At 45.3% G+C, this 13,759-nt stretch overlaps 1 protein-coding gene across 1 annotated transcript in view; it reads left to right on the forward strand.

Moving 5' to 3' along the window:
* USH2A (usherin) overlaps positions 1 to 13,759 on the forward strand; it is a 295,540-nt gene that overhangs the window by 264,159 nt on the left and 17,622 nt on the right. The window contains exons 40-44 of the mRNA XM_006094330.1: positions 1,679 to 2,307; positions 5,459 to 5,793; positions 6,876 to 6,998; positions 10,952 to 11,115; positions 13,396 to 13,605. Coding sequence (XP_006094392.1) covers positions 1,679 to 2,307; positions 5,459 to 5,793; positions 6,876 to 6,998; positions 10,952 to 11,115; positions 13,396 to 13,605 — 1,461 coding nt within the window. The remainder of the gene's footprint in view (positions 1 to 1,678; positions 2,308 to 5,458; positions 5,794 to 6,875; positions 6,999 to 10,951; positions 11,116 to 13,395; positions 13,606 to 13,759) is intronic.

Below are 13,759 nucleotides of genomic sequence, written 5' to 3' on the forward strand. Positions count from 1 at the left end.
GAATAAGAAAGGAATTCCTATTTTGACATAATAATGGCCACTTCTGTATACCGGAGGGCAAACGTGAGAAATGTCACCGTGGTTTTAAGAAAGCTTTAACATGAAAGCTAGTCTCAGACTAAAATGCCAAATGGGATCCCTACCAAGATGCCTGGACGTGTAGGGGTTTTTCTCTCCCGATGGGATGCATTACCAAATCGTCAGCAATGACTTGATGTCAGGGTTAGTGCTGGGCAACATCTTTCCTCTCAAATAGCGATTTCGATTCGACCATCAGTCCAGTTGGTGACAAATACATGGACCCCGTTGCATAACACTGTGCTTGCATGACCTTAGTCACTGGTTTTGTGAAGCAGCTGTTACATTTAAAACAAACCTTGAGTGTAACACTGAATCGCACCTGTGCACACACACTCACGTAATCAATGCTGTTTGGAACAATTACTAAGTCCAAGTATACTTTTTATAAAGATTTTTTTTTAAATCTAATGTTCACAGAAAAAAAATCTCATAAATGTCAACATCGCTGTGGGCTGGAAAAGGAGAATAGGGTATATTCTTGATCTGCTGTAGCAACTGATAGATTTCGGGCCGTGGTTTATAAGAATGCTAAATGTTCCGGAATTACAGCTGTTACTGATCAGTGATTGAGCAGATTTGTGTTATTGCACCGTGTTCTTGCTTGTACCTAGAGAGCAGTAAAGCCTCCGTATAATAAAAAGCACCTGCATTTTAAATGAAATTTCAATTGAAAAACTTAACAGCCCTTCACATGGCAGAATTTAACGCAGCCCAGTAAAGCTTAAATAACACTTTGCCTCCGCGGGCTGAGGGGCTTGCATTCAAGGTGACTTGATGGTGGCGCGCGGCGAAATTATTTACAATTAGGGAATTTCTCTGGAGGGCTGCAGGGTACTTGGCGTTCCGCGGCACCTCGCGGGCATATGGCGGGCCTTCTTCAGTATTCACGGGGCCTCCCGAACCTTTCTGATAATTGAATCAGTTAGAATGCTGAGTGGAGCGAGCGTAAAACCTGTTCCCCCAAAGGTCAGATCTGTGCATTGTTTATTTATCAGTAGGTGAAAGAGCTCCATCGGCAGCTTCTGTCACAGCCGGAGTAAAAAATCACCTGTAATATTAACAGGGAGTAGATAAATTGCCAAACACGGCCGGGAATGATAAACAGAGCTGGGCGTAACGTGGAATATGGAGTGAATGGTGTGGGGTGGGGGCCAGGGGAGGGGGTGACTGGGCTGTAAACCGAGTTTGTTAGGATAGTGCTATCGATTATAATTAGTGACTGGGGCTCTTGAGGAAAAAACCGTGGCAGAAGCTAGAACTTGGGCTACAACCGCCCTCGTGTCTATTTCTCCTCTAATGCCTTGATTTCCAAAAAGTCCTCGGGCTCTTTCTTAGCATGAACTTTAAGAAAAAGACACGATTTGGATAAAGCCATTTTAGAAAGGAAAACGACAGACTAGCTCAGTGCTACTCAGCAAGTCCCTCTTGCACGTTTGTGAGCAACGCCATCCCAGTCCCTGTCTTTACTCCTTGGCTTTTCCCGGGTGTCCCATTCCGTGACCTTGTGGGAGGGGTAGTGCTCCTCGTAGCTTTGTTCTCAGGAGATGTGGGGCGTTTCCAGGCGGTATCACTTTTTGGGTTTCATTCAACACTATAGGACCCGGACCTGTGGACCCTCCGATCCTCCTGGCTGCGGACCCGAGAGCGATGCTGGTCACCTGGCAGCACCCTGTAAAGCCCAACGGGGTCCTCACGCACTATAACCTGTACCGGCGCGGCCAGCTCTTCCTGAGAGCTCCTAGCGATGCCACCAACCGCACCGTGACCCGGCTGCGCCCACACACCGCCTATGCCTTCCAGGTGGAAGCCTGCACTGCCCGGGGCTGTACCCTCTCCCCCCCGTCCCAGGCTGTCTGGACACCCCCAGACGCGCCGGAAGGCATCCCAAGCCCCGAGTTGTTCTCCGATACCCCGACATCTGTGATCCTCTCATGGCAACCACCCGCCCACCCCAACGGCTTGGTGGAGAACGTCACCATCGAGAGGAGGGTCCAGGGGAAGGAAGAAGTCACCGCCTTGGTGACTCTCCCGGGAAACCACTCCACGCGGTACATGGACAAGACGGCCGCCCTCAGCCCGTGGACGAAGTACGAATACCGGGTCCTGATGAGCACTCTGCGCGGGGGCACCAACAGCAGCGCCTGGGCGGAGGTGACCACGAGGCCCTCCAGGCCCGCCGGGGTGCAGCCCCCCACGGTGCGCGTGCTCGGACCCGGGGCAGCCGAGGTAAGATACTGGGTGTTCTGTCTGCAGACGTAGGCATCGGCCCCGGATGGACTCTGTGATGAACAGAGCCGCCTACTGACAAAACGCACACATTGGTGGTTTTACGCACGCTCTGGAGAAACTGGGCTTTGGCCCTTGGCCCAAATGCTCTTGAATGCGATGTCAGTGCTTCATTTCTCCCTGTGTCCCCTTAATTACCTCGTGGCGATGCTTGCGTTGGCCCTCACACACCTGAAATACTTTGAATACCACGATGGGATGCTTAGCCTAACCACCACGTCAGATTTAAATAGAGCAGAGAATGAGGGGGGCTGGGGAAGCTCGGAGGCCTGGATTAGCATATTAACCGAAGTCCCAATGACCCAAACTCTGATATATTTTCTTAATGATCAAAGAATCAAAATGATGGGGAACGGCATTAAAATAGGGCATGACTGGGCGATCTAGAAAGCGTTCCGTTATTTGCCTCGTCCTCCCGGGAACGCTCCAGAGGACGGGCTAACTGCCATTGTCTTGGCTGGCAGACAAACTTCATTCAAGGGAAATTAGTGTAACCAAACAGGAGGGAGTTGTGTAGCTGCGGAGCCTCTTTTGTGTAAATACACACATGCTTCCATGGCTCCGGGCTTGTACTCCTGCCAAAAGCATCGGTACAGTAGCTTGCTCACCAGAGCACAAAACAAAGGACATTTGCATAACAGCAAAGTTCATCTGTTGAAATTATGACTTGGATCTACGCGGTGCCCGCGTGTGCTCTCCCCCACCCACACCAAACACGGGGTGATGCTCCATAGGGGAAACTGTGGAAGACATTTGATGTAGCCTCCAAGCTCGATGCTATGTTTAAAAGCCTTGATGACTTGGTTGCCATATGAGACTGTTCAAAGCAACACCTGTTTTTGATAGGAATGTCAAAAGTGTCTGGAGTTCTGTGGGTAAAACACCGGAAGGAAGTTCATTGGAAGTCCATGATATGCACACAGTGCTTATTATACGAATGGGGTAAGCTTAAGAATTGTTCTTCGCTCAAAGTAAAAAGAAAACCCCCAACAAGCCTGGAGTTGTTAATCATTGGGGAAATGACTATCTGTCTTGATCCTGGGGGACTTTTGCAGAACTCGGGTAGCAGGCCCCATCAATATGACGTGACGTAATCATGGTCCCCTACACAAAGGCAGAGCTGTGTGATAGGCATCATTCTGGATTCTCTCCCAACAAATATTTCATAGGCAGGCCTAAAAAAAAAAAAAAAAAAAAAAGAAGAAAAACTTTTAAAAGAAGGATGGCTCAATGCACAATGCTGTTTCATTTATTTATCAGTGATGATCAAAAAGCCTCCAAAACAAGTTGCCTGGCTTTTTCTCTTCCTTTTTTTCCCTTTAAATTCCCTCTTTTCTTCGATTTTGTGACCTCATCCAGGAATGAAACACTACCCACGGCTTCTCCACTCACTCGAGAAACATTTAGATCAGCCTGGCCAGCGAGCTGAGTCTCTAAGGCTGCCACCAGGAATAGTGGTGTCACCGGGATCGTGTCCAGGCACGGCTTTGCTATGGGGTGTACTTTAACCAATGTAAAAGGAATTGAGTCTTAATCATCATTCTCACCTATTTTTTTTGTTAAAATATTTTAAATTGATTTTAGAGAGGAAGGAATAGAGAGAGAGAGAGAGAGAAACATCAATGATGAGAGAGAATCATTGATCGCCTGCCTTACGCATGCCTCCTACAGGGGCTCGAGCCTGCAACCCTGGCATGTGCCCTGACAGGGAATTGAACCGTGACCTCCTGGTTCATATGTCAATGCTCAACCACTGAGCCACACCAGCCAGGCTATTCTTATTTTTTTATTATTTTCTTCTGACTTTGATTTTGTATGAGATTACAAATGTAGATAATTCATATACCTGTCTCCAGAAATGTGTCTTTTAAAATTTAAAAAGAATTGCAAGCTAAGGCAAAATATATATTTCAATCAGCCATGATCACAGTTACTTACTGAACTCTGTGGGCATGGCGGTACATGGGGACCAAACTTGGACCCTGCTCTCAGGAAGCTTATAGTCTATATCTGAAAGATATACTCTGAAATGTCAGGGACATCGAGAGGCAACAATAAAAGATGAACGCGGGTGGCATATGCATAAGTGATACTTCTCATGGCCTGTGCACTTTTTCCAGGGTCTTTTTCCTCCATGAGCATGAATGTGTTGCTAATGTGCCCCTGCAGAATTTAGCCAGAAAATGAAAGGACCACTGCACATAGGATTCCATTATCAAACCTCATTGTTTCGTCTGATGCTCAAGCCCATGAGTTAAACAGTCACCCTTTGCTCGCCTTAGTCAAAGCTCTCTGTGCATCTCTTATCTTTGCAAATAGGGGATGTTGTTTTTTACTTTCTTCATTATGCACAAGTGAAATATAGGAACCCGCTTGTGCATCCTCAGAAAATGCAAGTATTGATCCCCTCATCACCATCTAACACAAAAAAGTGGTTACACGTTTAGAGCGCACACTCCTGATGCAAAGCAAGGGGTTCTGACGTTTCATTTAATTGAGTTACAAACAGGAAAACGATCAGCCCCTGCTGCTCACTGCCCGTGGATGCGCGTGGACGTGTGAATTGTCTCCGTGTGCGCTCCGTGCGCTCCAGGTCCCCCGCCGGGGCGATGAATCACCAAGGTGTGTGCTGGTCTGACAGGCCTAGAAAGTATCAAGATGGAAAGCCAAACCCAGGGATTGGCATTTCCCTTAGTTCCTGGAGGTCGCTAACTGACCCCAACCTCACCTCTGTCTCATGCAGAAATAGGCATTTGCACCCGACTGGCATGGCTCAGTGGTTGAACGTTGACCTATGGACCAGGAGGTCACGGTTCCATTAAAGGTTTGATTCAAGGTTAGGGCACGTTCCCAGGTTACGGGCTTGATTCCCAGTAGGGGATGTGCAGGAGGCATACAATCAATGACTCCCTCGTCATTGATATTTCTATCTCTCTCTCCCTTCCTCTCTGAAATCAATACAATTTTTTTTAAATAGGCATTTAGCAAGCAACTTCACTGAAAACCAGACAGAGGGACATTCCAGGCCTGATGAACTTCAGTTGCTCTGTTGCTGTGTCATCACACTGATTCCATTTATCTTTTCCTCCAGGTCACGTGGAAACCCCCGCTCATCCAGAATGGAGACGTGCTTAGCTACGAGATCCGTATGCCCGACCCTCACGTCACAATCATGAACGTCACTCCCGCAGTGTTAAGCCACGTCATCACTGGGCTGACTCCTTTCACTGATTACTCAGTCAGCATCGTGGCTTGCTCAGGGGGGAGCGGGCATCTAGGAGGATGCACAGAGAGTTTGCCCACCCACGTTACAACCCACCCCTCCCCACCTCAGGGTGTTCAGCCGCTGTCCATGGTCCCCCTCAGTGAATCGTATGCTGGGGTTTCTTGGCAGCCACCATCCAGGCCAAATGGACCTGGTTTGAGGTAAGAAAAAGGGACTGTGCTTTGGATTTTGCTGTGGGCTCATCTCTCAAGGAGGGAAGGAGGCTGTAACTCACGTATGAACGTAGAATCAATTCCTTATCGGTTATCCCCCACTCATAAATTTCATACAATTGCATATTATGTATCCTGACTTTACGGGACCATACAAGTTCATCAAGGTAGAAATCTTTTAATTTTAAAATACGTTTTTATTGATTTGAAAGAGAGGAGTGGAGAAGGATAGAGAGAAACATCGATGAGAGAGACGTCAATCGGCTGCCTCCTGCACGCCTCCTACTGGGGATCGAGCCTGCAACCTGGGCATGTGCCCTGAGTGGGAATTGAACCAGCAACCTCTTGGTTCATGGATTGATGCTCAACCACTGAGCCACACCGGCCGAGCTATATCCTAATTTTGTGAAGAACTAAAAACCCTTGAGACAACAACCATTGTTCTCTAATGATTCTTGACATAGTCCTTCCTTGATTTTCAAAGTGTATTTTTATTATATGTCAGGAAAACCTGATGCATGTTCTAAAGGATACATTTACACAAATGTGTTTCAAAATTCCAAAGCCAGCACATAATCCTTTGGTATGCTGTTATTACCTGGAAACCTGTAGAGCATGTAGTCAGGGATACAGATAAGAAGTAAGAAAAGAGTAGTTCTGAAGTGGCTTGACCCTTAGCCAAGGCTATGGAGTTGATAATATTATCACTGTTTATAAAGTAATGACGGTTGAAGTCTTAGAAAATCATTAACTTCATAAGCATTTTGTATTTCTACTTTGTGTAAAACTGGCAAGAAAGTCTTGGCAAACCTGACATGCAAGAAATCTAAAATGTGACCGTTCTCACTGATAGCAGAAAAGTGCGAGTAGAGTTGGTGGGTTTAAAATAGTTGACTGTTTGAAACTCAAGTCAGGAAAAAATAATAATCTCAAAAAAACTCTGTAATCGTAAATGAAGATGTGTTCTTTACATTCACAGGCACACATCACATACCCCCACGAAACACCGGAATTTTGGTAATAACGTGAGTTGAGATAATCCCAATGTTTCTGCTTGTCTTTTGCTTTAGATATGAGCTTTTGAGACGTAAAATCCAGCAGCCACTTGCATCAAATCCCCCAGAAGATTTAAATCTGTGGCACAATATTTACTCAGGAACCCAGCGGTTTTATGAAGATAAGGGTCTTAGCAGGTGAGATTACGAAACTATGAAAACAAGTGCTAGCATTGAGCTCAGAGCATGTTGAATAGTTCAAAGTACCGTCGCGTCTTCACTGTGTGTGCATGTTATCAGTGACGCCGTGAAACGCGTTTGGTCGTTATCTGCGCCGTTAGTCATCGCGCCGAAACAGTCTGTTTCACGTTTGCCGTCTTAAAATGAGCCTTTTGAGCTCGAACTTGGGGATGTTAACTTACTGCCTCTGCCACAGCTCCAGCAAGACAGAGATTAATGTAAGATTAGAGGAACTTGGAAATCTTGAACCTATCTGAAACTGGGGTGACAGTGGGCACTTGTCAGATGCGCGCTGTTTCTGGAGAATAATTGTGATACATCATTACTGCCGTCCGCAGAAATTATTTAGTTAACAAGCTGGGCACTGGGAAGAATTCGGTCTAGAGTTTGGAGAGATGAGTAGCCAGCAGGCAATGTCGGGAGGAGATTGCACAGGTGCGCAGGGAGATGTGAGTGCTGGTCCATCCTGTGAGAGAGCTGGCTTGGTGACCTTAGGCAAGTTACTTTCTCTGGCTTCACTTTTGTTGTTTATAAAATGAGGCGATTCAATGGGATTAGATGATTTCTACCCCTTCGTGAGTCCAAGCAACGTAATTAAATTCTAAAGCACCACAGGTATTCCTTTAAGAAAACGTTGCAGACACCTTTTCTCTCAGGTTCCTTCTGTAGGCTCAGCACTGAATAGCTCTACTCTGAATACTGAGCACCGGCCTCGTGTGCCACCGCCTCCTCACCTGGCCTCTGTGCTCGGTCCACATCAGCATTTCTCCTGGCACAGCTCACATGCACCCCTTGCTCCCCAGCTGCTCCCATTGCTGTCATCTCCCCGTCTGAGTGATCATCCTTTGAGTCTTGAACTAGAAGTTTCCTATTGGGCTTCCCCGCCCTCTCTCTTCCTGGACTGAATCAGCTGAAATATCCATCCATCCATTCATTTATCTAACTTACCTACTCAGTAAGTAAACAGATTAAAAACCATCATCTCAACTGAACCTGGTTTGCTACTTCACTTGAATAATAGCAACTGAACCTTGAGAGGAGTATGGTTCTAGAAATAAGATTTTAATATATATTGTGTTTTACAAGGAAAAACGCCATAGTCGTGTGGATAACGCAATAAGTTTACCATTTTCTGTGTGTTCGTAAAGGGAGGGCCTTGAGGGTGGTCTCAACAAATTGATCATTTAGGGAATAACTCGGTGACAGTCCGGAATTTCTAAATTAGCCTTCAAACAATTGGTTTTACTAGTTACAGTATAGACTCAATATAAGTTAGTTCACTGTTCAGATTTCTAAAAAAACTGTTTCCTACATGGTTTGAAATGGTACATTTTTCAAGACAAATGTAGGGAACACAATATTTTGAGAAGAAGTTGATATCCATAAGTTTTGCATGAGTATATGAAGCCCATTAATCTAGCATTTTTCTTTTAAAAGTATTTTTTATTATTAGCTAAGTGGAATGCCCCATATGATAATAATAATCAACATCTAAGTCCATCTCAAAAACCAATATACCCGAAGTGACTTTAAAAACACTGTAAGCACACTAACACATTCTTTGTAAATGTAAAGTGAAATATATATAAACTGACATACAGAGCCATGGGTCTGTATACTTGCATAAAGATTAGGTTTCAGGTACAATGAAAACAGTGTAAGGAAGTATTTTATCTAAGATCTCAAAGTGCTATTTCCTTAAATTTTAACTTCACCAGGGAAATTAAAGAAAATGCTGAAGACAAATGCATGACGTCAAGTAAGATGCCTACTGATTTCTCATTTAAATAAAACCAAGGGTAGTGGCGAGCATTAAATATTAGAAATGAGGAAACTGGAGACTCAGTCACCTTAACTAGTTGTGTATCCTTAGGCAAAGCCACTTACCTTCGCAAGGCCTCGGTTTTCTAATCTGTAAAATGTGGCAGCTAATTTTATTATTTGAAGCAAATAAGCTCTAAAGCTATCTAAAATTGTAATATCACTTTGAAAATGGTCATTCTAATTACGCATATCTACGTGACCTACATTTCTATTACGCAGGCATAAATTGTGCATTTCACCATCCCTAAGTTATAATGAAATGGCTTCATGTATCACTGGAAGAAATAAGGACTTACAGAATTTATTTACAATTCACCCATTTAGTGCCATCTGGTGCTGTTAATTTCACTTATAGAAAAGAGTAAAAAAATGACTCACTTTAAAGCCATAAAGATTACTTAATATATAATATCAGATATGTGGAAGAAAATTCAAATTTTGTAGGAGATTAGGCACCCTGACCCTAGCTAAATTTCTTTTAAGCCAGGTTGTGGAGTAAAACACAATTAGAAGTATTTTACTCAGGGGGAGAGCTAATGAAGCCGAGGTCGCGGGTTCAATTCCCATGTGAGCCATTAGCTTCGTTTCATTCGATTGTCACAGACTTGCTACCCTCTTAACCCCAACTCCCCATCCTTCCAATTCCTACTAGTGGGGACACAGGAAATTTGGCGAGACTGTTTGGATGTGTAAGCAAAAATCCATCCCCTCCGCTAGAAAAAATACCTCAAGTTCAAGCCCCAGTGATATGCCGGCATCCGAGTATGGACAGATCAGGTTCTCATTATGACTGGCATTACTGCTGTCATCGCTATGATGGTCAGAAGAGCAGGCTCTGGGATCTGACTGTCCAGGTTTGAATTTGTACTCTCCCACCTACTACCTTGACGACTTAAACAAGTGATTTAACTATGAGCCTGACTTTCCTCCTTTTCAAAATAGGTATCATCATAGCACTTTCTAGTAATTGTGAGGAGCTAATGAATTAGTACATGTAGGAACTTTCTAACACGCGTTAGTCAGTAAATACTATTGTTACTCCTTCTCACGTGTCTTAGTCATGTAGACCAGTGGTCGGCAAACTCATTAGTCAACAGAGCCAAATATCAACAGTACAACGATTGAAATTTCTTTTGAGAGCCAAATTTTTTAAACTTAAACTATATAGGTAGGTACATTGTTATTAACTTAATTAGGGTACTCCTAAGGCTTAGGAAGAGCCACACTCAAGGGGCCAAAGAGCCGCATGTGGCTCGCGAGCCGCAGTTTGCTGACCACAGAATTGTAGACTATTTAGCACTTGCTAAAAACCATAGGTAACCCTGTTCCCTTTGGCTCAGTGGATAGAGCATCGGCCCTCTTACTGAAGGGTCCCAGGTTCAATTCCAGTCATGGATCGATGGCTTGACTCATTCATTTTTTGTGTAACTTGGAAAGTCCCTATCACAGCCTCAGGCTTCCTCCGCCTACAAAGCAAGATTCCGTTTCCACAGGGTTAACTCAAGTAACTATCTTCCCACGAAGGCAGAAGCTGGCTCACTGCGGCCAGACTCCCAGCGGGGGACATTGCTCCCTTCCCGAGTTAGGATTTAATTTAAGGGTTTATCTCTCTGGGAAGAAGCGTAGGTACAGGAAGAGGATGGTGAGGAGAGATTCTGATGTTTGAAAATGGATGCATTTCCCAGAAGGAGAGCGTGAAACTCTCCGATGGAACGCAGATAGAAAACTGGCGAGATTTGCAGCTGCATCTTGAACGGATCTTAATCCTCATCACTTTCCAAAACAGTGAGAGGGGGAGACGATAAACCACGCCGGTTTTTAATAGCCGTCCGTGCTTTGTGGTCCTAATAAAGTACTTTCCTGAGACTGGTTAAGGCTCAAGAGTTACAAAAAATAAGGATTGTGTGTGTGTGTGTGTGTGTGTGTGTGTGTGTGTGTAGAAAAAGAAGATAATGTATACTGTTAAGAGGGAAAAGAAAATTGTGTATTTTGTGCAGAAAAGTCCTGTATTTTTGAGGAACAAGGAAATTGTGTTTTGTTTCCTGTACAAGAGAAATGTATATGTGTCTCTTCTACAAACCTTGTAGGTTCACCACGTACGCGTATAAAGTTTTTGTCCACAACAGCGTGGGTTTCACACCGAGCCAGGAAGCGACGGTGACGACGTGGGCTGGCCTGCCCCAGAGAGGAGCCAGGGTCTCCGTGACTGTCCTCAACCACTCGGCCCTCGACGTGCGGTGGGATAAACCAAGTAAGCAAGCTGCTTGTCATGTGTTTATCTCCCCTTAATGCGTTAGTACCGCCGTGAATTTGAAATGAACAGGTTCCAAAGCCAAAACAACAAAAGCCGAGGTCCCTGTGCTGTTCTTCAGAGGCCGACTCTCTCCTCCTCCTCCTCCCGGGCCTTCCCTCCCTGGCGCTGTCCCCTTTGGGTTGGACTGCGGTGCCCAGCAGCTGTGATGAAAATGCCCGGGTATTCACTGGAAACAGCATCCCATTGAACGTGCACTTCCCGGCAGAGAACTCGGCCCTGCGTCTGGTCACTCACGCCTTATTAGCGAGAGCCGTTTCCGAGGGGGGCGGTAATGTGAGTGAGTTTTCCCCGTGCGTCCGTCATCCTTGGCCCTGGTCATAGGCGGGATTCCAGCCCAAGACAGGAAGAGAGCCTGGCCGTCAGCACTGGGCGTGCGTCAGTGACACAGGGCTCACCCTGGCCCCATGCAGATCACCTCTGTGCAGGCGGTGAGGAGTGTTTGCAGATGGATCCAGTCTTCCCGGCAACTTTAGAAACTGCAGTAGCTGAAATTTCAGATCTGCTTGGTCGGTAGAGGAGCATGTAAGAGCTGACCTTTAATTCACAGTGATCCATTATCTCCATCAGAAAATAACAAAAATGCCCAGCCAGTGTGGCTCAGTGGTTGAGTGTCGACCTATGAACTGGGCGGTCATGGTTTGATTCCCGGTCAGAGCACATGCCTGGGTTATAGGCTTGGTCCCCAGTAGGGGGTGTGCAGGAAGCATCTGATCAAGGATTCTCTCATCTTTGATGTTTCTATCTCTCCCTCTCCCTTCCTTTCTGAAATCAATAAAGATGTATTTAAAAAAACAATACTGCATCTATCATATCATAGATATATGTATTATAATCATTCCTCTAAGCATTACTTCAAACCTGGCAAATAATTGAATCAAAACTTGCTAGAATGTTACCAAATATTGAGAAATATGGAACTTGCAAAGCCCCAATTCAACTATATGTTTAACACAAGAAAACTGCACCCACTCGGGTTGTCACCTATAATACAGAAAGGTGTGAACTTACTCCCCGTTGGGATTCTGATCCGGTCTTGAGTTTTGTTACAGTATAAGAGGAGACATACTTCCTATTTCATTTTAGAACCTCTGTGTAAATCTGCCCCAATGTTGTATCAGTTGTGAATTGAAACCAGTATCAGGTGACATTCATTGTAAATTAAAGTTAGTACTGGTTGTGTTGATCTGTGGTGCCAGTAAGTCATCCACTTCTGCAAAAGACTATCATTCTAGGGTGTTTATAAGGTCTTCGGTGTCCCTTCGGTTGGGATTTTAAGCCATTTAGATGGAAGAATGTCGGTCAGTTGACACTTACGATGCCCTCTGAGACACCTCTGGGAAAAATACACAGTTTTCATCTGGAGCTGGAGTCTTCTGTACAGTAGAATACATTTTCTCTCATCTCCCTCTTCCTCTCTATTCTTTCCCTTCCTGGTCCATCTTAAGTGCCTCCTCATGAAGGCAGGCACCCCCTCCCCCAGCTGACATATGGATGCTTCTGTTGAGGTCCAGCTGCTGAATTTCCCGCCTGTAGGCCCCTCATGTTATAACTGCATGCCTGAAGAGAGCCTGCTTATAAAAACCGACAGACATAATAGATCTGAAGCAGCTCGCTGAGGTTTCATTACCTGGGTCATCCGCACCTCTGACCTTCGGGACGTAGGTAATGCAATCTGCCGCTATTCCCACTCATACCTTAGACATTTTTCAGGTAACTGTGGGCACCAAGGTTACCTCGTGGAGGTGGGTCAGCGATGGGAAGGATTGTTGCATAATCATTTTCCTCCCTATGCAGCCTACTCTCCTAAGGACATTAGCTAGTCATGCCTCTGGGCAAGGCCGCCTACTTCTTGCAATGTTAGTAATTGTTCTCTTGCTTGGCTGGCATGGCTCAGTGGTTGAGCATTGACCTATGAACCAGGAGGTGACGGTTCGATTCCCGGTCAGGGCACATGCCCGGGTCGTGGGCTCGATCTCCAGCAGGAGGCGGCCAATCAATGATTCTCTCTCATCATTGCTTTTATCTCTCTTTACCTCTCTCCCTTTCTCTCTGAAGTCAATAAAAATGTATTTTTTAATTACAACCATAAGGAAGGTTCCATATGCTTTCTTCCATCCCATTCTAGGAGAGCAAATCATAGAGTTTATTCTGTCTTTTTCCCCCTGAGGCCCTTTTAGGTCAGCCACATTGAAGGTGTTGTGTGTTTATCGTTAACAGCTTTTCAAGACCTACAAGGTGACGTGGAGTATTATACGCTTTTTTGGAGTTCTGCTACCTCAAATGAATCTCTGAAAATCCTCCCAGATGTAAACGCTCATGTCATTGGCCACTTAAGTCCAAACACGGAGTATCGGATTTTGATCTCTGTCTTCAACGGCGTCCACAGCATCACCAGCGATGTCCTGTACGCAACCACTCGTGATGGGGGTGAGTCCAGGTGTCGAGGGATGCTCGCTGGGCTTCAGGGATGCGAGTGAAATTGATTGATTCTTGCCGAGGCTGAGATCAGTCAGCCCTCCATTATACAATTTCCGGTGTTGGAGGGAAGGGGGTCGGGGCTAAAATCTTAAGTGCTTGCTGT

This window comes from Myotis lucifugus, unplaced genomic scaffold (genome assembly GCF_000147115.1).
Source record: "Myotis lucifugus unplaced genomic scaffold, Myoluc2.0 scaffold_133, whole genome shotgun sequence".
Classification (NCBI taxonomy): Eukaryota; Metazoa; Chordata; class Mammalia; order Chiroptera; family Vespertilionidae; genus Myotis; species Myotis lucifugus.